This window comes from Embiotoca jacksoni, unplaced genomic scaffold (assembly GCF_022577435.1).
Source record: "Embiotoca jacksoni isolate LCO1_2020_lvr unplaced genomic scaffold, fEmbJac1.0.p SCAF_27, whole genome shotgun sequence".
NCBI lineage: Eukaryota > Metazoa > Chordata > Actinopteri > Embiotocidae > Embiotoca > Embiotoca jacksoni.
In genome coordinates this window covers 4,971,361-4,996,659 of record NW_027185378.1, presented here as the reverse complement: position 1 = coordinate 4,996,659, position 25,299 = coordinate 4,971,361, and the positions used below count along the sequence as shown (strand labels likewise).

The following is a 25,299-nucleotide window of genomic DNA, read 5'->3' as shown; positions in this document are numbered from 1 at the left end:
TGTGTGTGTCAGTTTCTATGCATGCGTCTTTGACTCGGGAGGCACCAGTGTGACCCTTGCAGCCTCTGTTCAACATCATGCTGAATGGGCCCTGGCGGGAAGATGTGTAGGAGGCAAATACACTGACATCCTTTTTTACAGAATTCCCCGTGACCCGAACAAGAGCCCGAAGAGCAGCTCGGAGGAAACACAGCTACGGCATCCATGCGTAGCGTCAGCGGTTACTCTTAACAAGAGCAGAATGTCCACGAGGATTCACAGTAACGCAGTGGGGGGGGGGGGGGGATAAGGAACAGATCAGTTTCTATTTTCAGTTGGAAATGGTGCTCAATTGTGTCCGTGCTGAAATACTTTGGACTTTACAGCATGTTGAAAGCTTGGAAAGAAAGATGACTTGAAAATTCCCAATTTACGTACAACACCGACTTCTAAAGAACGCTCTCGCACTCGCTCACACACTTTGCTTGGCCTTCGACGGCTGAAACCAACCACAAAGCAGACGTTATGCGGCAACATCTGACGAGCAGACACTGCTGGCGGCCGCTCTCTGGTTTTGATCTAATGATGCTGAGAAGAATATCTCACTCACATCTGAGCAAAGTTTGGGGAATGTATCACTGAATGACAAATGGGAAGAAGAGGAAGTCTGACAGACAGGCCTTACATGTGCAGTTTTAGCTCTCGAAGCAGGAAGCAGATCATTTTTTCTTGCCAGCATACAATATATCCAACAGCTTTGTTTGACCATTTAATGTTCTGTTTTTACACGGCACACATGTAATCACTTAGACTTTCAGTAAGACATATGATAGCGCTCGAGGACCCACAATACCTGAGGTCCTCTGTTCCCTCAAAACATAAGACACATATGGCCACGCTGTGTTTAACCATCATCAGCAATTGAATGGTGTTTTTCTTGAGAAGTGTTTTTAGAACTATTTAACTCATTTTTCAATAATTGTGACTAGGAATCTGAGTCAGCCTCCGCACCCAGATGTCACACAGGATCGCCACATGGAACCTTGCTGCCATTATCGCCCGACACTCCAGGATTTCGGTGAGACATTTTCTCGGGAGGGATGTAAGAGCTGTCTGCTTTTTCTGTCTGTCCTTCTGTCCTTCCTACCCTGCAGCAGATGGAAATGGACACACTTTTGTATGTAGTTGTCACGTCGTTGTCTACTTAGCTCATTGGTTACATACAGTAACAAGTAGAAGAAAACAGCGTCCCCTGACTCGTTTCTGTTCAAATCGTTCATTTTGAATGGCTTTTGTTTACCGGCCAGCGACCTGCAACTCCTCAGTGCTCGCTTCCACGGAACATCTAACAGATGTGAATATTTCGATAGATAGATAGATAGATAGATAGATAGATAGATAGAGAGATAGAGAGATAGAGAGAGAGAGAGAGAGAGATAGATAGATAGATAGATAGATAGATAGATAGATAGATAGATAGATAGATAGATAGATAGATAGATACGTTATTAATCCCACAAGGGGAAACATTTTTCGCTACAGCAGCATTATAGGTACAGGAAAGCAATAAAACAACAGAGTAAAAAATATTAAATATAAAAATGCACAGTATATACAATAAAATAGAATATATGTCATTGTGTGTGTTTGCTTCACAAATTGTAGTGATATTAGCAGGAAGAGAGGCTCACACCATAGTTTACCGTTTAGCAATGCTACAGATGGTATCTGACATCTCATATCTGACACGAGTCTGCCAGGATGAAGGCTTTCATGACAAACAATGTACCACGTTTACAGAAAAAAAAGACCACATTCACAACTGAGACTAGAGTAAAGACAATGTCCTGCATTGAGTTTACAAATGTCTATCTTTTAACATTACTGCATGTTAGAAAAGCTTTTTCTTGGCAGACATGATGCACGTGGAAACTAAAAGTGGGATTCTTGTGACAGTGGGGATGTTCACTCAGGAGGCTGTTCAGTCTGTTTTGTGGAGTTTCTTTCAGCACCATCACACCTGTAGTTAAGACTCACAACGCTGCTCTCTTTAGTAGCTTGGAAACTCACAGTCTTATAATTGGCAGGTGTTGCTTGTGGCAAAAATGTACACACACTTGTAATCACTTGTAATTGGTTCACTTATTTCCTGCCACTTTTTTTGTGTGAATTGATTAAACTAATTAAACAATAAGACATTACTTCCGTATCTTGTGCTGGAAAGTCCTGAAAATATTTGACATCATATTAATAATTCAGGCTATATTCTCCGCGTTACTTTTCCATCACACTTTGGCCACTACAGTATGATCAAATCAAATTATTGGCCTTATACTGTATTATATATGATCTTAAAAACTATGGTTAAACTCTATTACCTTTGCAGAAACCCTGTGTAAAAGATGTTCAGAGTGCAAACTACTTTGCATTGTAACTCCCTCTTGTGGTTGAGAGAAGCACATGCATGTGATGAAACTAAGAAACATAGATTCATATGGACTTTAACGGTGTATTCCACCTAAATATAAAGACACAGTTCTGTAAGATTACGCTGTCAGAGTCTTGCTCTGCTAACTTCTATTGTGCTCCTGGTCTGAGCAGTTCGGTCAGAGACTCTCCAGCAGGCCGAGACCCAAATCCAGACCGCTCACTCTCTTCTGTTCAAGATCTCAGGTCAGTCCAGTGTCACGTAATCTCTTATTTGTTTGTAAAATACTTCTGGATTATTCTACATGTTGCCATATGTTTCTCATCACCATAAAATGAACATGATTGCATTTCTGTGGATTTCAGAAGCATACCTCCTTCACCAGCTGTGCTCGCCTGGCATGACAAGTCCGGGGATGGGAAGGTGGCTGACTTCACACCATCTTCTGAGTGGAGGTAAATGAAACACTGGTCTGTCCATTCTCAGTGTTCCAAAGGGGCTTCCAGACTCTTTTCTAAATCTTTGATTAGAGATTCACATATCCAGTAAGTAAATTTTAACTCCTAAAAGCTTTTGGTTAATTTGTGCCTCGAAAGAATACGTTTGTGAAAATATCCTCATCCTAAATTCAGCCTTTAACATGTTTGGGAAAAACCTTGTGCTTGTGATTGAGATTACACTTGAGAAATCAGTCATTTCTGTGGCATTTTAAATCAGATCAGGCCTGTTTTTTGTTTTGTTGTTTTTACCTGAGAGCAGCAAGAACTTCAAATAGACCACAAATGACTGTTAATTACATTTTAGTGTATGCGCAAGTACATACAACACAGAAGCATATCCTATATGCTCTTAAATCTATATGTACGGCCTGTAGCTGTAGATTTTATGGCTGTGCGGTGTTTTCTCACCACTTATGAACACGGCCATAAATTTTTATATTTCTGTGAAGTAACGTCTACAAACTCCGTCAACAAATCAAAGACTTTGGGTCCCACTTGAACACTGCTGCTGAAACTACCTTTTTACAACCACAATAAAACACAGCTCGTATGCTTTTGTTCCTCTCCAGCAACCACGTGTAGCACAGAGAGACTATTGTTTCATTAAAAAAAAAAGGCTTTATAATATGGGGACCTCTTACCTGTTAAAGTTTTTTAGTGTATTTGATTTAAACTTTTGGAACCTGAACAGTTAAAACATTTTCACAGCACTGGTGCTCAGAATGGTAAGTGGGTGGGAATTTAGACTGCCGGATCACTCCTTCAAGTTCAGCGCAATATAAAGTTTGTTATATGTATAAAAATTATCTGCGTGTGCATTGCAGAGCTCTTGCCTCCACTACACTCGCATCCTCATCTATTCCACTGACTGGAGATCAGCAAGCTGATGCTGACATCCTGGCCTTTGTCAGGGCCAGACAAAACCTTCTCAGTAAGACAGGTAACACACACACACACACACACACACACACACACACACAACCAGACAGTGAAAACAGTATGCTGTTCACCGGCCTGTCAACACTGCCCTCTGGTGGTGTGATCACTTTACAACAGAGGTGTCCAAATTCTTTCATTAAAGGGCCAAATATTAATCCTGATGGAGGACGGTGGGCTGAAAATACATATTTATGTTAGGTTAAATCACATTTCATTAAAATGTAATATTGTTTACAAAAATGTTTATTTTAAATATAAAATCTAATTTCAGAATAGATAAAACATTAGTCATTATTCTGTTTCATCGTAATTTTATTACTTTGCAGAAATTATTGTCAAAAGCTTAAAGCAGCCATATCTTTTTTCTTTTTTGGGGGGAGGGGGGGGATATAAGTACAAGAACAAATTAAAGTGAGGGTCAAAAGTGACCCGCGGGCCCCAAATTGTGCAGCTCAGCTTTACAACAACGTTTAGCTTCTTTCTTTTTTTTTTGCATTTCACAGTTTATATCCATCACTAAATATTTACATATAAATATATCTGCAATATATTAGATTGGGTTTTCATTAAGTTATTCCATAGCAGGGAATGTGTCTAAATGATGATGATTACCCAGATCCTAAGATTTCAGGCTCGGCAAACTGTTCTCCTTTTAGCAGCTTCACCACATCTACTGCACCGCTCAGACTAACCCAGCTTTGCCCTTTCGTGGCTCTTCTCCATCACACACGTACACTTGGTCTTCTCCTCGCTCTCCGATCCTCTGACCCTCGTGGAGTTGCTTGCTTTGGCAGACGGTGAAGTGGACTTGGCTGTGGTGTGGTTCGCCACTAGATATCCAGAGCGGCTGAGGTCATGTGAACAGACAGAATCATGGCCAAATGTGCACAGACACCAGACAGAAAAATAGTCTGTGCGCATGTGTTCTTTTCAAAATGTATTTCTTTCATTTTGTTTCCTTGTTTCTTTGTTTCTTTGTTTCTTTGTTTCTTTCTTTCTTTCTTTCTTTCTTTCTTTCTTTCTTTCTTTCTTTCTTTTTTTCTTTCTTTCTTTCTTTCTTTCTACCGAAACATACAAGCTGTCAAAGTGGTTAAGTCTCGATCAAGAAGCATCCAATAAGACAGTAATTAGTGGTTATCTGTTTCTAGATCAGGACTTGGGAAACCCACATAACTCATGGCAATCTGTGTGTGTGTGTGTGTGTGTGTGTGTGTGTGTGTGTGTGTGTGTGTGTGTGTGTGTGTGTGTGTGTGTGGTGGATAATCTTATTTTCTATTATATTTTCCAAATACTGGATAACCAATCAGGTTGTGCTTTTCTGTATTTCAGGCCTTCGGCAGTGATAAGAAGCTCTAAAGAGGCCTGTCGTCGTTTGACTGCATGTTAAACCTTCACATCTGCTCGGAGAAAAAATTATCCCAAAAATATGTATTTGACTTCTTCCAAAAACTTGCCACACATTCTGTCTTATTCATGCACTTATTGACCTCCTGGAGATGTTGCCAGTGATAAAATGGGCATCAGCGTAAATCACAGCGTGCCATTTGTTCCCAACAAATGTTGTCTCAAGATGTCAGAGGAAGGAGCGGACTATCGGAAACCGGTTGGCTCCAGAGTGTGCATCTTGTAACTGTCTGCTTTCTTTTTTTTTTAGAATCAATTTTTTTGGGGGAAAAATGTAAAAGGTGTATTTTTATACAATTTCCACAAAATCAAAAGTAAATGAATTGTAATATGTTATAACTCATAAGGTTTTACTTGGATTCTTTGGCTAAAGTTACTTCTGAGTTTCTTCACTTGTGTACTTGGCAAAAACAAACACAGTATCAGCTGATTGGTCCCTCCACTCCACCCAGTCTGCCTGTTCTGTACACTGCTTTACATGTTTGTGTGTATAGTCTCAGTTGCTTCACAAAGTTAGTTTTCTTTTACTATTAGTAATGCTAAATCTCTTACTCAAAGTTCTTCTTTTGTAGTAAATGGCAATAGTGCTTTGGCAGCTACTGTGGAATTCAGCTGGACAATTACCCAAGAAATTGGACTTCCTTATGTGATTGTTCACAAATGTCAGCCATGAAGGGTATCAGCCCATGAGTAGTCAAATTTATTCCACATGGGAATAATTCCATGCTTAAATCCAGCCTTAGATACATTCTAAAATCCTTTAATCAAAAGTTGACTGTGGTCTCTCTAATTGTCAAGTATTGTATATGAGATGAAAGTCAAAGTCGACATTATTGTGAAGTCACCATATGTACAAGACATACAGAGAGATTTTAGAAGTTAAATGAGTTATCGTGCAATGGTTTTAATAATGGATTGTCCGGTTCTTAAAATATCCACATGAGCTCACTGTTGTTCAAGGACACAGGGAGGTGGAGACTTTCCCAGCATGCACTGGTCCACAGGCCTCCTGTCTGTACAGGGTTTCCTGCAGATACAATATTTGAATTCCAAATACTGTTAGAAACATGTCTTTGAACTGAACATTTATTTGCGGATGCTCGCAGTCAGCGTTGGTAAGATTTTAATTTATAGTTCAGTGTATGTAGTGTCAGTCACACAAAGTTGCATGAAGTTAATTAACAGCATTGGACTGGTAAATGTGTGACAGTTTACCTTTATATCGTTTTAACTAACACTTCCTTATACGCAGTGGGAGTCTTGACAGCATTCACCGGTGTTCAGAATCTATCTTGAGTCATCGCTGCATATATTCCTGAAGAGAGGCAACCTGTCAATCTGTTTGCATGGCTTTGCATTGATTTGTTTGACAGATGACACGCAGCTGCACACTTTGCATCTGGGCTGAGTTGCCTTGGAGAAAGTACTTCTCTGCCCAAGTCATCACTCACTATCTGTTATTTCTCTCAGTCACTTCAGTGACTTCTAAACAGCAGCAGTCTAGTTTATTTAGAGTCCACCATACACACCCACGGACCATTTCATTAGGTACAGTTTGCTAGTGCCGGGTGCTGGAATCCATTCGAGGCACAGCGAGTTTATTGTCATGTTTAAGGAAATCAGTGCTGTGTTATCCTGCTGAAAATATCCATTAAAAGATGTTGTACCCTGTGGTAAGGGGATGGGCATGGTCAGTAACGATAGTCAGGTAGGCAGTAGTGTTTAAAAAAAAAAAAAAAAAATGCTCAGTTAGTACGAAGGGGCCAAAGGTTACCAAGAAAACCTTCCCGCAGCATCAGCAGCCTGAATTACAAGGCAGGGTGTGATCCGTGCCTTCATGTTGTTCACACCAAATTTTAATCCCGACATCTAAATGTCGCAGCAGAATTTATCAAAGCAGGTAAAGTTTTTCCCCGTCGTCCGTTGTCGAGTTTTGGTGAGCTCTTCCCCACTGCTCCAGCACTGCTGCATGTGTAATTTGTGATTTGTGATGACTAAATATCAATATTGTGGGTGTAACTTGTTTCCTTTGCATTCCACCTAGTCAAAACAAATTCAGTAATTCCATCTTAAAATTTTATATATAAACTTTTTTCCTAATATTTCTCGCAAAATTGGCAGTGCATATCACATTTCATAACATGTGGTGTTATACGTTGCCCTTATAGCATTCTCACGGTTCAACCATATTCTAGGTACACTGGTTCTTCACCTCAGACAGTAGTTTGGAATGTTCCCAGACGAGCAGTGACAAGATGTCTACGTAGACCCGTTGAAAGTTGGAGCTTTTCTTCACGTCCTCTCGTGCGTTTTGAAGATGCTGGCTTTAGTGAAGTCAGAACGGCGTCAGGTTCTCCCTTGAGGCTTCTTTCAACTCTTTGGTTTATGGCTCTCCATCAAGCAGCGCACTCTGCACCTCTCCAAAATGTCATCTCATTCCTCTCCATCTGACCATAAACAGTGTTGGCTCCTCGTTGTGGCGGAACATGTCTCGTGATTGTTTTAGCAGACTTCTAGGACTCAGGAAAAAAAGGGAGCTTTTAAAGTGATGCTGCTTCAACTTGTCCATACTTGATTAAATAAAAATGGATCTCCTTTTGGCTTGATTCAAACTATAACGTCATGATTGTGTTCACTGCAATTTCTACACAGCGCGGCAGTTCAGGAATCCAATCATTTGCGGTTGGACTACATTTTCCACAGGTTTCCGATTCAAACAATAAAACCAGCTCTGCGATGCAGATCCCATTGAAAGGCTCTGGTATAAGCACTCCACAAAGGCAAGTCCTTAAACAACCAATGACAGTCAGGTAAAACATTAACTTTTGTTCTGCTGACAAGATGCTGCCACTGCTTCCTTATTAGTGGAAACAGGTGAAAGTGTGTGTGTGTGTGTGTGTGTGTGTGTGTGTGTGTGTGTGTGTGTGTGTATCCAGATGTCACGCTAATGGAGGAGAGGAGGTTGATCGTCACCCGAGCAACCCGTGAATCAACATCCACGCTGGTCTGACCAACCCGAGCGAGAGCATGACCCTTCCAGAGAGAGTGGGACACGGCTTTCCCAAACATCAACCTTTCTCTGCGTTGCTGGGATGAACAGCTGGCTGTGAGAGCTCTGATAACCGTCTCTCGTGTTTTTCCACACTTTCCACAGTTTTGTCTTTTTTTTTTTTTTTTTTTTTTTTTGGAGCAGAATGCCTCAGTCTACAGTGACGGACGTTTTCGTCGGGGAACCGTGTATGAAATCTGTGCATTTGATTGAGACTTTGACTGTTGGTCTTCTCTGAAGTGAAGAACCAGTTTTTGCGGCGATTGAGCGTCAGTGTTTTGTTTCCTCTCTGCAGGAGGTTGATGGCGAGCTTCCAGTTGATCCGTGTCAAACTGAGCCGGACAGCGCTTTTGGCTCTGGCCCACTTCACATACCTGCTGGTAGGGGCCAGCATATTTCGGATCCTGGAGCGGGAGGCTGAGAGCAACAACCGAAACCACTTCCAGCTGGAGAAGTTGAATTTCTTAGTTAATTATACGTGTCTGGATGGACAAGCCTTGGAGAAGTTTGTTCAGGTTTTCCTTCATGTTTTTCACACTCTTTAAGGAATGTTTAAGACTTTGTCTAAAACCGGTTAAATTGTGCTAAATTTGTACCTAATTGGACCTAATTGTTTACAAGTGGGTACGTGCAAATCCCTGAGTAAATATGTTAAAGAAAAGAGCTTGTTAAACACTGAGAAAGATACATTTTCTAGTGTTAGATATGGTAATAAATGATATTACAGTCATTTGACCTAATTAGTCAATAAGTGTGATGATCCCAAACATTTGCCAAAGTAAATACTGGCTTCACTTTCAGGGTCAATTTCCTCTTTTACAAATGTTTAAATGTTGAAGCTGAGTTGGACCTAATTTTGATTGTGTGAATATTTTTATTGTGTGACGTGTGTGTTTGCGTGCAGGTGATTTTAGACGCCTGGGAAAAGGGAGTGAATCCCTCAGGCAACTCGACAAACCCCAGTAACTGGGATTTTTTTAGCTCCTTCTTTTTCGCAGGCACAGTCGTGACAACTATAGGTGAGCGTCTCCGATGTGAGGTTTCAGTTTGATCAGTCCAGGGTGGCCACGTGGCTGCTAATAATCCCCCCCCCCCTCTCGTCTGCTTGGCAGGCTACGGCAACCTCTCCCCGAGCACCGTGTCCGGTCAGGTGTTCTGCGTGTTTTACGCACTGTGTGGGATTCCGCTCAACCTGGCGTTCCTCAAACAGCTTGTGAAGTGTCTCACCGTCCACCTCGGTCGACTGGAGAGGGGAATGGTGTCGGTTGTTCCTCACAAGGTTTCTGATAATACGTGTCCGTTTTCCTCAGAAAAGTCCCATTTGTTGTATTTTTGGTTTCCATAATGCAGCAATCACATTTGACAAGCACTGCCTTACCCAACTGATACATACAGGTGAAACCTAAAAGTACTCTGACCTGTTCTTTCCCAGCAAGCCGTCGAGGCTCTGGCGGTGAGTTTGTTTCTCCTCACTGGCAGCCTGCTGTTTTTGGTCATCCCTCCTCTGCTCTTCAGCTACGTGGAAGGCTGGACGTTTGGCGAGGGCTTCTATTTCGCCTTCATTACCCTCAGCACGATTGGTTTTGGAGATTATGTGGTGGGTGAGTAGAGAGAACGAACAACCGCTAACGTGGTGGAAAGACCACAGCGGTCACGTCTGTCAAATTAAAATGTCTATTTGATTAATTTTGTAATTTTACACCTCCGACATACAGTTGGCCTACTGTAGAAACATTCATGTGAATTCTAACTCCCTTAACATGTTCTAACGAGGTGTTTTTCCCCCTGTAGGGACCGACCCGGACAAGGAGTACATCTCTCTTTACCGCAGCCTCGCAGGCATTTGGATCATCTTTGCCCTCGCTTGGCTTGCTCTTGTCCTTAATATGGGAGCCAGAATAATGGAGCATTTGGTGGTTCTGACTCATCCAGGCTTTATGAAACAGGAGGAGGAAGAGGATGTGTCATCCAGGAAACTGGAAGGCACACAAAAGATATGACAACGGACTGTAGACAGGACCGTCAATAGAAAATATTGACCTGGTAGAATATATTGTTGTTTTCTGTACAGGCTGTGTTACAATAGGCAGTCCAGTTAAACAAAACAAAAAAACAAAAAAACGGATGTAGAGGCTCATATTTTTTTGTTCGGAAAAACAGATGCGTGTGATATGCGCCCATGTTACAACTATCCATTCTGTTGTGTTTAAAGTGGAAAAAACATTCTATGTACTTTGTTTGCAATTCTACCTCAATTAAGCCAAAGAGTTAGTGCGGTACACTCTCAGTAAAAGATGTGTTTAATCAGGTGTTGCATCCGGTATGGATCGTTACATTTTTCCACTCAATTGTGAATAACTGCTGTAAATTGGTGGTGGTTTTTTTTTTTTGCACTCCTGTTTGTGTACTTTTAATTCCCACCTGAATGATATTCAAACAGAAACCAAAGATCTGACATATTTAATGTGCATAAAGCCACATAATGTAGGTGTGTGTGTGTGTGCGTGTGTGTGTGTGTGTGTGCGTGTGCGTGCGGGTGCGGGTGCTCGTGCGAGTCCACATCTGCACTTGTGTACTGATGGGAAACTGCAGTGAATTGAGCAAAGAGGGTTATCTTAAACAAACACATTCATCAAGATGGTGATGTGAGCTGGAAAAAGGAGGACGGGTGATGCCGCCTGTTGCGTTTTTTTGTTTTTTTTTCTCGAAACGGGTCAAATGAAATGCAAACACAACTGAAACTACGTTTTTATAAATATGTCAAACCAAGAAGAACAACTCTGTAAACTCCTCATGGTTCATTTCGGCCTGAAACACCAACAGTGATCTGGACTACAGGGGTTCAATTACAATAAGATCGGTACAGGACATTGTTAAATGTACAGTTTGAGGCGAAAGTAATGCTGATTTGCATTCTTGTCTTCTTTGTGTTCTATCTTTCTAAGCTGTTGCTTTTTATGTAAATACATACATATTTCATAACCAACTTAACAGACCATTCCAGGCTATTACCTGAAGCAGGGAAGGTATAAAAGACAACTGGTTGCCTTTATTTCGGTGTGTGGTGTTGGTGTTGGTGTGCTCCATTATGTACTGCTCAGCATCAATAAATGCCACTGCTGGTGTTTTGAGTTGCACCTCAGTCTCATGCCTCTCTGTCAAACACTTAAAGCCATCGCCAATAATACTGACACATAGTCATCACCTTACACTCCACCCTGTGCTGCAGTCTCTCCCTCGTCTTTATTTTGCTCCTCCAGATTTGCATGTCGGGCCAATGTAGTTATTGAGACAGTGTCGGAGGATGTTCATTTGCCTGCGATGCCCGAGAGACAGGTACACCCTGAGTCATCTCTGCCGCCAGCTGGAACGTTTGAGACGCTCAGCTTGCCTGGATCCTCAAGTTTAGACAAGGGAGCCAAGATGGGAATAAAGGAAATTTTCAATTTGGCCTGGGTGCCCTCCATCCTCATGCTCGCCGTGGTTTACGTGACCTACGTGCTGATCGGCGGGGTGGTGTTTTGGAAGCTGGAAGGAGAACTCGGAAGGAAGGACAGTAGCGCGTTACTGATGAACAAAAAAAAGCTGCTTTTGACGTACACCTGTCTGAACCAAGAAGGGTTGGAGGCCGTGGCTCAGGTGAGGCACACAAACACAACACGAAAAGAAATAAATTCATTAAAAAAAAAAAAAAAAAAAAATTTAAATCCCAGTCAAGCTGTGGGTTTTCTCTCCACTGTATTTACATTTAAACCACAACCGTACCCCGTTTACAGTTACACATTTCTGAAAGGGGGAATTTTAGCATCAATGAGCATTCAAAGCTGCTTCGACAAATTGGTGCTGCTTCTCTTTAGTTTCACGTTATGTGACATTATAAATATTTTTAGTTGGATCACTGAGTTTACAGCAACATTCATTGTTGAGTCAGACATTGGAAGAATGTACTGTGTACTGTGCCTACAAGCTGGTGAAAGCGGCTTAATATATTTCCCAAAGGCATGCATTTGATAAAGTTTTCATCTAATTGGTATGTTTATTTTATTTACTCTTTATTTTTGCAGGAAGCAAGTTGCTAATTTGCATCTGTTGTCCCTGGTCAGGTAGACCAACCAAAAAAAGAAGAAAATGACCATTTATTTATTCATATGTGCCAACAAAATATTTTTTTCTGACTTAAAATATGTATAAGATTTTCAACACTTTGTATTTTTTTTTTTTTAATCTTCACCTCAATAATCAACAGCAGTAGTGAGACAAGCTGAGGTCCGTTCTTAAACTAGAACAGTAACCTAACCTGCTCGTGGGAACATTTTAAGCAACAGAGGACCATTTGAAATAACTAATGAGGTCAAAATAAAAAACAAAACATTTCATTACTCTGAATCCTATTTGAAATCTTGACTGGTGTTTAGGAGGCAAAGGCGTCCATGCAAATACCAGCTTGCCCTGCCTTTCAGCGCTGCACGTTCTACTTTGCCTATAAGTAGGCCTGACTTGATTTATACAACAGCTGCATCTTCTTCTTGGAAACTCATGAGGTTCATTTAAGCCACTCATTTCCTTCTAGATGAATGTGCACATTATGTTGCACTTCATTTCCAGAATTTAAATAAAACACATTGAAGAACAATTGGCTGAAGGTTCTTCCCAGTAATGTGAGAGAAGCTGCTTTGATTTGCATTGTGTAAAAACAAATCCAAGCTGGCAGTAAAGTTGATATGCGTGCCGCCACACAATTATGCAGAGCATTTAGACAAAAAAAAAAAAAAAAAAAAGCCTTCCTGTTTTCTTGTGAAAACATTTTCCACACCAGAGTGGCATTTGGAAGTATTTCATCATAACTTTAAAGTCCTAGATAATAAGACCACCGGTCTCAGGCCGTTATGCATTACTTAGGTGTTTCCTCACATTAGTGTTGAGTCCTGAACACAGTGGTGAGAAGGGATTCCTCCGTGTCCTGCTGTCAACTGTGATGCATTGACCTGAATACCCCCAGGATGTTCAAATAAGCCGAAACAAATTGGATCAATACATGCAGGAGTTACATAACTGTGAGTCATAAAGTCTGATTCAAGTCCATGGTAGATAATGTTCTTTTATTTTCAAAAAAATAAGACGACAATGATAGAAAAAGTTGGTGAGTTTTATTTTTTATTTTTATATATTATTATCTTACATTTTTATTTTAGGTTGTTCAAGATTCATCAAAGGCGGGCCTAAGTTTGAAAAGCAACTACAGCACGGACGGCTTCTGGAAATTCACCAGCTCAGCTGTGTTTGCCGCAACCGTGGTCACAACCATAGGTTAGACATCAGACGATCAAACACAAGAGATTTGCACCCATGTCACATAAACACTGACGCCAATAAGGTCAATATACTGTAACACTGAACTTTAAATTGCATGTTGTAGTGAGACTGAGCACAGTTCTTCTTCCCCCGCGGTGAGATGGCACACTAACAGTTTACAGTTTTTCAGGCTACGGGAACATGAGTCCTAGTTCCACAGCCGGCCAGATCTTCTGTGTGTTCTTCGCACTGTTTGGCATACCACTCAACATGGTGATGCTCAACAGAGTGGGCAAGTACATGCTCGCCATAGAGAGGAACATCTCTGAATTCATCGAGGAGAAGACCGGGCGCAAGGTGATGAAGTGTCGACCGCGTGTTTTGTCCCTTCAAGTGAAAACGATCCCTTGGAACGTGTCTAACACCACTTCTCCGTCTCCCGTCTTACTGCAGAAGTGTACACGCTTTTTTGTCCACCTGGTGTCTTACCTCTGTGGCGTGGTTCTCTTCTTCATCGTGCCCATGACTGTGTTCCAGCTGCACGAGGGCTGGACCTTCTCCCAGGCCATCTACTACTGCTTCATCACCCTCAGCACCATCGGCTTTGGAGACTTTGTGGCAGGTACAGCACGGCGGTCGTTGAAAAAAACAAACCGATTCGGTCTCAAGACGGTGCTACCTTGTGAGAATCTTGACTGCAATATGAATTTTATTATATAAGGACATATTTTGATGTGCTTTTCAGACAATAACCCAGACAGAGTATACCCAGAGTGGTACAGCGTCCTCATGGCCTCGTGGATCTTCTTTGGCCTGGCCTGGCTGGCGCTGGTCATCAACCACTCCATCGACATCCTGGAGCGGCTCAACACGCACTTCAAACAGTGGTGGCTTCATCAGAAGCCGGGGAAAGAGTCGGGCAGCGCTGACAGTGACAACCCTGACACACAGGTGGAAGAGGAAGATCAGATCAAGAAGTAGCCGATAAGACCGTAATCTACAAAACACGGGGGAGATTTCAATAAATCCATTTACGGTAGTTATAGAATTATGTGTCGAGATCAAGGCTTGTGAAACACACATAGGCCTAAGTCACGGCAGTCTGTGTGTGTGTGTGTGTGTGTGTGTGTGTGTGTGTGTGTGTGTGTGTTATCAGACTGCTGTAAATGCGGAGTCCTTAACTGTCACTGAAATACCGACTCATTTTTGATGAGTCAGGTTTGATTTCTTTTTTACTCTAAGCAATCCTCTCATACTGTTTAAACTACAAACTAGTGACTCATGTTAATCTATCTGGTAAAAAAAAAAAAAAAAAAAAAAGCCTCTGAGGCTTGATGTTTAGAGAAAGACTCAGACTCAGCACTTCCTCTGCTCCGTGTCTGTCTGTGGGTTAGAGGACAGTGGGGCAACTAATGTGGGTCCGTCTGATCCTCTTCTCAGCATGTTACTGACCACAAACCAAATCATTTGCCAGCTTGGTCGCCTTTTGCAATTGTCTGTCTTAGCCACGGACGGACTTATTGAGGTGCATTTAAATGACTAGATTGTGCTTCGCTTAATATATGTACTCAAATGACCCAAGAGGTTCAGGCACAGAGACCTTTTAAAAAGTCTGTCGTTTATCATGATTTGTTAAAAATGTACATTGTTATCAACAATTTCAACAGGTGGTGGTGTTTCTGTATTTAATAAATATATTACAAGTCAAATGCACAAAAAAAAAAATATATATATATACATATATATAATGTACTTTCTATTCAAATTCATTCAATTTGAATGTAATATGAATTGTCCAAGACAACATTCAAATATTTACAGTCCTAGAGTATTTAGTAGAGCTTGGCTCATTTGTGCTGAAATGATCTTTTTATCCACTAGGTGGTGGTACTGCCCCAACAGTGGAAAAATGATCCATTTAAAACCAGAAGCAAAGCAGCAAATGTGCACTGTATATGAAGTAGTCTTGTAATCCAACAAACTAACTCTGTTGATCACGTCAACACTGTAAATTTGTGTACATATGTCAAAATTTAATATAAGCAGCCCCATATACATTCTTTAGCAATAAAGATATTTCTGTCTGATGTAATTTCTTGTACTATTTCCATCATTAAATAAATGTGTGTCATGTGTTTGTTCCTTTGCGTTGCGTTTCCCTTCACCATGGCCCACACCAGAATACCACAATATGACTTAGCAGCAGTCAGGCGTGCAAACGCCTCTTGAGGCTCATATATTACAGAGCAAGTCAGGCAACACCGAGGAGGAGTGAATGACAAAGACAGAAGGCAAACAGCAGGGACGAGAGAATGGAAAATGAGAAAGAGCTGGAGAGATGGACGGCAAGAAAGAAGAATAACTTTATGATAAAAAAATAAATAATAAAAAAAGGTATTTGAGGCAAAGTGCAAAATACCAGACTGCAGACAAAAGGCAGTGAAATGATTTTGTATTTTTTTTTCTGTGACAGTATGGAAATAATGAAGGGGAACCGAGGGGAAGCGGCAGGACTGTGACTGTTGGACAACAAAACGCCACATACCTGTTTGGCCACGGTTCAATGAGGATTGAGTATGTGTGAGGAGACTGGTGCCTCACTTGCTCCTGCATGCTGTCCACAGAGGATAATAACCCTGAAATTGAGGTTCCAAATATGTGCTTTGGAAATAGCCCAATAGTCGATTTCTATTTGTGCTTCTAGCTTTGCATAATTCAAGGGACCTGTAGTGAAGAAGTTACATTCAACCTGCTGATGTTTTATGGGATAAACAATGTTTGATTAAAACTAGGTCTGGTACCCAACTTGTCTGATGTATCCACACTTTCTGGATAAAAAAAAAAAAAAAATGTTGTGAACAGAATTTGCTTTTTGCAAAACGCTCCTCCGCAAAAGGATGAGAAGTTAGCACTTAGGCTAAATATTTGTGTAACCCCAGATGAACCATCTTGTGCTAAATTCTCACTGGCACATTAAACGTTTATTTATAATTAAACTTCCGTTTTAGTAACTTTGTTAAAATCTCCAGCTCGCAGGTGAAGTATAATTTAAATCGCTTCAGTTTGGATGACAGTTAAAGCACCTTCAGTGCTCTGGTATAATACATCGCATATGGAGTACATGTCTGAATATTTTAAATATTGAGTATTCAGCTCATTTTTGCAATCCATTTAATCTATAAAGTAATTACAAAAAATGTATTACACTAAGTGACGTCTTTCATTTGCTTGTTTTCTCCAAAATTCAGTCCAAAACTTGTTTATATATATATATATATTTGTATTTGCTGTCCTATACCAAAGAGAAGCAGCAAAGCAGCACATTTGATATTTTGCTATATAAAATGCCTGAAATCATTAATCTATTATCACAACACATTGCTAATTCCTTTTCTGCCAGTTGATTTAGTTAATCAACAAATCAGTTAATCGGTTAATCAACTAAACCTCTCATATTGTACAAATAATGAAAGCATTACTAAATGGTTGATGAGCTTCCACATCCTCAGTGTGGATTCAGTCACATCGCTGTTTTTTTTTCCTCCTAAAGCCAGAATTACAAATGCAGTAACAAAAAGCAGTGGGAAAATATTTAATCCAAGCGATTAAGGAGTAAAATATTAAAACATTGCATCACTTTACAGTATGCAGGTTTGTCACCGTGTGGTTTTCAACTTGCATAACAAACCACATGTCACACATGCAGAAAACTGTGTAAGATATTTGGAATCTGTAGGTGTCTGGTATTGTGGTTTTCATGTGACCGTTCGCATTGCATAACTGTGCTGCTAGATACAGCCTCTGCTTAATGTGTTGCACTGTTGTTTGGAAACATTTTGGTTGCTTCATGCATCAGATGGACCGTGGCCTATCACATATATACAGTGCATCCGGAAAGTATTCACGGTGCTTCACTTTTCCCACATTTTGTTATGTTACAGCTTTATTCCAAAATGGATTAAATTCATTTTTTCCCCTCAAATTTCTACACACAATACCGCATAATGATAACATGAAAAAAGTTTTTGGGAAATTTTTGCAAATCTATTAAAAAAAAAAAAAAATATCACGTACATATGTATTCACAGACCTTTGTCATGACTCTCAAAATTGAGCTCAGGTGCATCCTGTTTCCACTGATCATCCTTGAGATGTTTCTACAACTTGATTGGAGTCCACCTGTGGTAAATTCAGTTGATTGGACATGATTTGAAAAGACACACACCGTCTATATAAGGTCCCACAGTTGACAGTGCATGTCAGAGCACAAACCAAGACATGAAGTCCAAAGAATTGTCTGTAGACCTCCAAGACAGGATTGTATCGAGGCACAGATCAGGGGAAGGGTACAGAAACATTTCTGCAGCATTGAAGGTCCCAATGAGCACAGTGGCCTCCATCATCTGTAAATGGAAGAAGTTTGGAACCACCAGGACTCTTCCTAGAGTCGGCCGCCCGGCCAAACTGAGCGATCGGGGGAGAAGGGCCTTAGTCAGGGAGGTGACCAAGAACCCGATGGTCACTCTGACAGAGTTCCAACGTTGCTCTGTGAAGAGAGGAGAACCTTCCAGAAGGACAACCACCTCTGCAGCACTCCACCAAGCAGGCCTGTATGGTAGAGTGGCCAGACGGAAGCCACTCCTCAGTAAAAGGCACATGACAGCCCACCTGGAGTTTACCAAAAGGCACCTGAAGGACTGTCAGACCATGAGAAACTAAATTCTCTGGTCTGATGAAACAAAGATTGAACTATTTGGCCTGAATGCCAAGCGTCATGTTTGGAGGAAACCAGGCACCGCTCATCACCTGGCCAACACCATCTCTACGGTGAAGCATGGTGGTGGCAGCATCATGCTGTGGGGATGTTTTTCAGCGGCAGGAACTGGGAGACAAGTCAGGATGGAGGGAAAGATGAATGCAGCAATGTACAGAGACATCTTGATGAAAACCTGCTCCAGAGCGCTCTGGACCTCAGACTGGGGCGAAGGTTCATCTTCCAACAGGACAACGACCCGAAGCACACAGCCAAGATAACAAAGGAGTGGCTTCGGGACAACTCTGTGAATGTCTTTGAGAGGCCCAGGCAGAGCCCAGACTTGAACCTGATTGAACATCTCTGGAGAGATCTGAAAATGTCTGTGCACTGACGCTCCCCATCCAACCTGATGGAGCTTGAGAGGTCCTGCAAAGAAGAACGGGAGAAACTGCCCAAAAATAGGAGCCAAGCTTGTAGCATCATACTCAAAAAGACTTGAGGCTGTAATTTCTGCCAAAGGTGCTTCAACAAAGTATTGAGCAAAGGCTGTGAATACTTATGTACGTGTTATATTTTCATTCTTTATTTCTAATAGATTTGCAAAAAAATGTAAACAAACTATTTTTCACTTTGTCATTATGGGATATTGTGTGTAGAATTTTGAGGAAAAAAAACTAATTTAATCCATTTTGGAATAAGGCTGTATCATAACAAAATGTGGAAAAAGTGAAGCGCTGTGAATACTTTCCGGATGCACTGTAGAACAACTCATGCAAAGGCAAACTGTTTATCAGATGCACATTCACGCACGGAGGTCTGTGCATGCTCTTTATCTCATCTGCACGCACAGGAGTAGCAGATATGAATCGACTGGCCTATTAATCACGTGGATGTGTTTTAGAACTTCTGTGCATGACCTTTTAATTGCACACTCCGATCTTTCATGCCAATCCAATAAATATTATTAATGGGTGTTGTTTTATTAAAACCGTCCAAACTCCAGAAAGACTCTCAGCATACCTTTTTTTTTTTTTTTTTTTAACTGGAAAGATGCCAGACAACTACAGCTGTGTACAGACTTTATGGTTGAGATATTAGTTATATAAATTTCATAACAGAAGCTTCAGGATCAGTGACTTGTGCTTGTGTTCTTACTTTTGCTCTCATTGTTCTCCACAGTACAAATAAGGTACAACAATCCCCGCTGATGACACCAAGGCCCCATGTTGTCATTAACTACTTACTACTTACACAAACAGCTTCTTTGATTGTCATGTTTTATGCTTTATCTACATTGTATAAAGTACAGAACTCTGCTGGCACACATGAAGTGGGAGGAAACTTAATACTACAGTTGCTCTGGTACTGGTGACAGTTTAGACATCGCAGCTGTGTTGTTAAGGTTTGAGGAATCGGTGCACATCAACGGTTCATTTAAATTCGATTGAGAGTTTTTTCTAAGATTCTGTAATTTATGCACAACCTCTGAGTATGACACTGTGAAGAATTAAAGAAATACAACAGTCAGAAGGTTTTCCCTCAGACATATATTAACGCTTTGTCTGCAGCACCACCCTTCATCAAAAATTTTTTTTTTGCATATTAATCATTATATAGTATGCTCAGATTTGTTAAAAGAGAAACAACTTGGCTCAGATAACTGTGGACAATAAAGCTAAACTGGGACTGCAATTTAAAATATTACTGCTATAAATGGATAATGCCTTAGTGATAAGCCCATGGTTGTGAGTGATAAAAAAAAAAAGCATAGCTCAATTTTACTGGGGTAATTATCAAAGGCATGTACGGTACAGTAGTGCTGTAGAGATATCCTGAGGGAAAACCCACATTCACAGCCATGCACTGTATGAAAACAGTTGTTTGTTTCATTCACCATTTCTCTCTTTTTATTCAAATTTTTTTGTCTTTCACATTTGCGCTCTAGTATCAGTCAAGTGATATGTTTGCCTTATGCGTGTCCCTCTCCGTCCCACTCATTGGATTTCAACTCAGAGTTCTGAGCCAATGAGAGGATAACATGCGCATTCTGCCTCTAAAGTCCTGTGCGCATTACTTTCTCTTGCCTCCTGCTCACCCATATTTGCCTTTTTAGTGACACAGTTTCCCTCATTAACCTCAACCCCCTCCCCCTCATCTCAGAATGCAGAACGCATGTGCTGCTCAAGAAGAAGAAGCCAGAGAGGAGGGCACATTAGCTGATGGCCAAACAGTAGAGATGGCTTTTGTTGAAAAGTCTATTTCACTTCACTTGCAATATTCCTAACTATTCCACCACGCAATTTACAACCTGCTTAAGTTTATGTGCTGAGTCACTGACAACACAGATTTGTGTCTGCCCGCATGTGTTTGTCTAATGGAGGTCGCCACCCCTCTGCTCGCCTGTGTTTTTGACTCGACCTGACGTCAGTGTGCCTTGCTTAAAGAAAAGGCCATTTGCTCACCAAACAAAAACAAAGGGCCAAGCAGCAAAGTCACACTCATACTAGTAACAACAGAGCAGAGCAGACAGATAATAACTCAAGGACACGGTGATCTGCCCAAAACACTGTGAAAGTTCACCTCCCCGAGTACTTATTAACTACAGTTGAGCAAAAAAACATGTCTGGATGTGTAAATGACGAGGTCAAAACCGTACAGCATACTGAAAATGTGTAGTATTCTGCAAGGGAACCCATTGGTACCACTTTTATATCTTGTTTGGAGCGCATACAATATACTTTGTTATTTAATTTAAGATTTTTTTTAATCATACTCTACAACTGGGTTCAATTTGATTTGAACAAACCATGTAAATAGATTTCAATTTGTGATTCCGTCAGGGCCCGAGCAGGTCGGAGGTCACGGGTTCGAATATTCAAAAGGTGTATTTTTTTTTTTTAACACAAGAAATGAAGAAAAGAGAACTAAACTCAAAATACTACAAATTGAACTGCAGTCGAACTGTACCAAACCTCAACAAAACACAAAAGTCATCGAACTGAATGACCCTGACGGTGCACATACCGGCTGGACAAACCACAAGTGGTTAGGCAAAACACAATGGGCTCTATTTTTGTCCGCCTGGGAGCTGCGCAGGCAGCGCAGGCGTACTGCAGGCAGAAGATGACTCGCATGTAAGTGATTCGATAAATAGGATCGGGTACCGAAATCAGGAATGGTGTACTCTGGACTAACGATTTAAGCATATAGTGAGAACCGGGTCTCAGCAACTGTGTGCGAGTGGAGGGGGTCGCTTTCTTTTACCCGCTGCTGACCCCCGTCTTTGACCCCATGCACACCTGGCAATAAAATCCAATCTGATGTATCCTGGCATGATAAGTGCAGGTGTGCACGCACCCAGGACGCATTCCGATCTGCTGGAGCTTCATTTGGAGATGGTCTGGGACACATGGCCACACTCTATAGCCATTCTGGTGGCTCTGTGTGGTTGTATTTAGGTACAGTGGTGTTGGGTGATAACATCCTCACTGAATGCTAACATGCTGCTGTTTAGCAAGTGTTGTGCTGTGATGATGAATTTCATTCATTTTGCATTTATGCGTTAAAGAAATTATTGCGCAATGAATCGTTCAAGTCAGTTTTCAAGCAGAAAGATGATCTGGTTCCAGCTCCTCAATTAAAATGTCATCACAATATGTTTTCATATTTCATAATATACAATTTTCAGACATTTTAGACAATTTAGCAAAAAAAAAAAAAAAAATCAAGAAAAGAAACAACAGAATGGACATAATCTTTGGAGGTTACTCTTTATGACATATAAATAATTGAATCTGAGGATGCCATTCAATAAAGAGATAGAGAGAAAATGATTCCATGGTGGTTACCACCACTTTAAAGAACACTGACATGTTCGTGGCACACACACAAAAAAAACTATAATTGGTAGATTACAGAGCATGTGCTGACCTTGAATTGACCTACGGTATTAAGCAATAATCATAAATTGCCAACATTTTTCTAGGTTGACTGAGCTGTAACGGTGTTCTGTTTACACGCTCCCTGATAACTCAGACAACTACAAAGATTCAGTGTCACTCACTTTAGGGCCTCGCGGTGTGAACACAGAGAAATGACTTTTGTCAAAGCCTGTGTGTTTAGTGCCTCTGTTCGAGCTGGTCTTTGTCCAAGTCAACCCGTGTGCATGTTTGCATGTCTGTGTCTGACTCACTAGATTACAAATCAGTGAAAACTGAGTGTGAAATCCGTAGTACAACCGCAATTAGATGCAAGTACACAAAAAGCACTAGTAATATATGATGAGACTAAGAGCTTCTGCATTAATAATCTCCAAAATAGGTTCATGCATTCGATAGAGAGTTTTCAGACTTCCAAAGGTTTCCAAAGTTTCCAAAGTACACATACTGTTGTAAGTTACGTGTTACTGAGCTATCATGAACAGTTACTCAGAGATCCTCGACTCCACACGAGTGGGTGTATTCTTGTTGACCGTCCACACAGCTGAGGTATGTCACGCTGCATAGCTCTTGAGTCTAAACATGTTTTTCTCGATAACTGGGCTCAACAATTTCAGGTCCTTCTTCCTTGTTAAACAAACAGATTAATGCTTTGATAAAAAAAATTCTCTGAAACCTAAATCTTTAAAAGGAACAAGTTGGGTATTCAAGGAGCTGCAAAAAGCTTTTTATCATAACTCTTGAGTCACACAGAGCCAAACCCAAGGCATTGCAAGTTGATCAGCAGAGCGCGAAACCCCATGGTGGAGTACTGGCTGAGTGTTGCACTGACATTCTTAAATCAAAACACGTTGAAATGTCAAAGCATGCAAGGAAAACCTGACAGCACAATAGTATGAGTTTCACGCAAATGTAAAATGTCGTATACTGAAGGAAAATTTTGTTTTATCGCCACCCTGGTTACCAGAAACAATCATAAACCCATATGATTGATTAAAAACGTTTTATTAGCGTAGGTTTATAACACTTGCAAACTCTTTTACTGGGATTGCTGGTGAATGTTAACTCAATTAAATCGACTAGAGAGCAGCTAATTGTTGACAGAAGATTTTGTGTCCTGAAGCGTTTCGGAACTAACACTGTAAACTTAAAAACTGTACAGATAGTTTCTCCCCGGTTACCCTCAATAAACTCAAGTCACATGTCATCTTTCGGGCCCTAGTCACATCCTTATGTAATAGAGCTTTTTGTTTTGTTTTGTTTTTCAAAACCTGTCTGCAAATCAATAGATTACAGTGTGACTAAAACACATAAAGACATAAAGACAAGATAGAGGTTCTCCTTAAAGGGTGTGTTCCTCCGGCTGCTGGCTCACATATTCATGCACATTACAGAGTAAAGGGCAAAGATTTGTACTGATGTCCAGAATTACAGTTCTAAGCTTGTAAACTTGTGACTGATGTCATATGGGCCTGTAATAAAATGGGTGCTGTAACTTATGGTTATGTGAACTGTTCAATGAAAGCTTTGTATCAGCTTTTGTAACCTGTATATGGCAGTTATTGATGCCCACAAAATAGATTTTTAGCATTATACAGGGAGGTTTTAAGAGCATTTCATAAATTAATTTGGTCAGAAATGGTTTATTGATCTATCAAGAAGTAAATAGTCCTTCACTTAAAAGATATATAACTTAAAATTAAAGTCAGGGTGTTGTTTATTTTCAGAGTAATGTGATATTGCTATTTAATGACACACATAATGGAATCTTGTGATAATGTTTCCCGATAATAAAAGTAAACTCTGAACCCTGATATGCAGTTATGTCTGCTTTGATTTTACAAGCTTGTCCTGGGACTTGTGCACCTTTCATACACTGGGAACACTAATCTTTGTTTCAGGAACAGTTGATCTAGTTAAGGCACTGATGTACCATGAAGTTAGATATTGTAGATAGTCCCAGCCAATTGCATGCCTTCGCTCATCCCACTGCATTTCCTCTCTGGCTTATACCCTCTCTATAGCACAGACAAGCCTGTACATGAGAAAAGAGCAGCAACATAAACAACCTGTGGCGTTAAGTCAGCAGCTGGGCTCGCCTGTTTCAACCTTCCCAAACCAGCCTTTTGGAGGGAATGCTGACAACGTTAGGCTATATATAGGCTTCCTAATTTTAAAATAACTAACAGAAAGGAGCATGAAGAGACTTGTCATGCCACTGACATAATCATTAAAAAAGAAAAAAAAAATAGGTCAATATTGATGCTTGAAAAGCATACTCAAGAGAAGCACCTTATCTATGTCTGATTTCCCTGGAAAGCCCTTTTGTAAAATTACTTTTCTATTGCATTGTTATAGGAAAGTACAAAGTCTGCATTCCATGTTCTGAGATGTAATCACAACTCTTTTCAACCACTGACCAGAATGTACAAATATGAGGGTTTGAATTTAGAGTATTGTGACATGCGACACACAGTACATCTAAATCCAAAATAGACATATCGTAAGCGAAATTATCACTGACATTAGCATTTCTGTTTTGTAACTGCAGTGCAACACCAATGGTCTCAAAAAGACAGATTTCGAGTTCACACGTCTCATACTTAAGGAAGTAATCCTAACAACTTTCTGCAGGGACTTTCCATATCATTGAGCAGCAGGAGGGATGGGTGAAGATAGAGTGGAGGACTATTTGCACAGAAGATAAAGAAATCTACCAAGAAGAGACCAAGAGCGTTTGTCACCGCTATGGATCAAGGTCCAAAATCAATTGGACACTCCCTCCCAAAGCTCAAGCTTTGTTGTGATGATACAGATTGTCAGAGTTCCATGTCGCTGTCCTGTCTGCATGTCTGTCCTTTCAGTTTGTAATAACGGCTGCCCATTATGAACCAAAACTATGATAACCCTGATGGTATCACCTGTATGTTTTCAACTTCAGAAGTGAACCACAAAAACACTTTATTTAGCTAAGTTAGTATTAACAAAGTGAGTTTATAAAGTTTTAGTTTTTT

At 40.6% G+C, this 25,299-nt stretch overlaps 3 protein-coding genes across 3 annotated transcripts in view; all 3 read left to right on the top strand.

Moving 5' to 3' along the window:
- The window catches only part of kif6 (kinesin family member 6), a 58,271-nt gene extending 53,009 nt beyond the window's left edge, over nucleotides 1–5,262 (top strand). Inside the window, exons 19-23 of the mRNA XM_069160911.1 lie at nucleotides 969–1,057; nucleotides 2,581–2,652; nucleotides 2,773–2,862; nucleotides 3,732–3,847; nucleotides 5,176–5,262. Coding sequence (XP_069017012.1) covers nucleotides 969–1,057; nucleotides 2,581–2,652; nucleotides 2,773–2,862; nucleotides 3,732–3,847; nucleotides 5,176–5,189 — 381 coding nt within the window. The 3' untranslated portion in view covers nucleotides 5,190–5,262. The remainder of the gene's footprint in view (nucleotides 1–968; nucleotides 1,058–2,580; nucleotides 2,653–2,772; nucleotides 2,863–3,731; nucleotides 3,848–5,175) is intronic.
- A 3,023-nt stretch (nucleotides 5,263–8,285) lies between these two features.
- Nucleotides 8,286–11,434, top strand: LOC138205161 (potassium channel subfamily K member 16-like). Its single transcript, XM_069160912.1, has 6 exons — nucleotides 8,286–8,356; nucleotides 8,595–8,814; nucleotides 9,204–9,318; nucleotides 9,412–9,578; nucleotides 9,732–9,900; nucleotides 10,091–11,434. The coding sequence occupies exons 1-6, from the start codon at nucleotides 8,343–8,345 to the stop codon at nucleotides 10,297–10,299; spliced, it is 894 nt and encodes a 297-aa protein (XP_069017013.1). The 5' UTR covers nucleotides 8,286–8,342; the 3' UTR covers nucleotides 10,300–11,434.
- Nucleotides 11,435–11,620: 186 nt separating this feature from the next.
- Nucleotides 11,621–15,713, top strand: kcnk17 (potassium channel, subfamily K, member 17). The gene is made up of 5 exons (XM_069160457.1): nucleotides 11,621–11,938; nucleotides 13,492–13,606; nucleotides 13,782–13,948; nucleotides 14,045–14,213; nucleotides 14,337–15,713. The coding sequence occupies exons 1-5, from the start codon at nucleotides 11,621–11,623 to the stop codon at nucleotides 14,570–14,572; spliced, it is 1,005 nt and encodes a 334-aa protein (XP_069016558.1). The 3' UTR covers nucleotides 14,573–15,713.
- The last annotated feature ends 9,586 nt before the right edge of the window (nucleotides 15,714–25,299 follow it).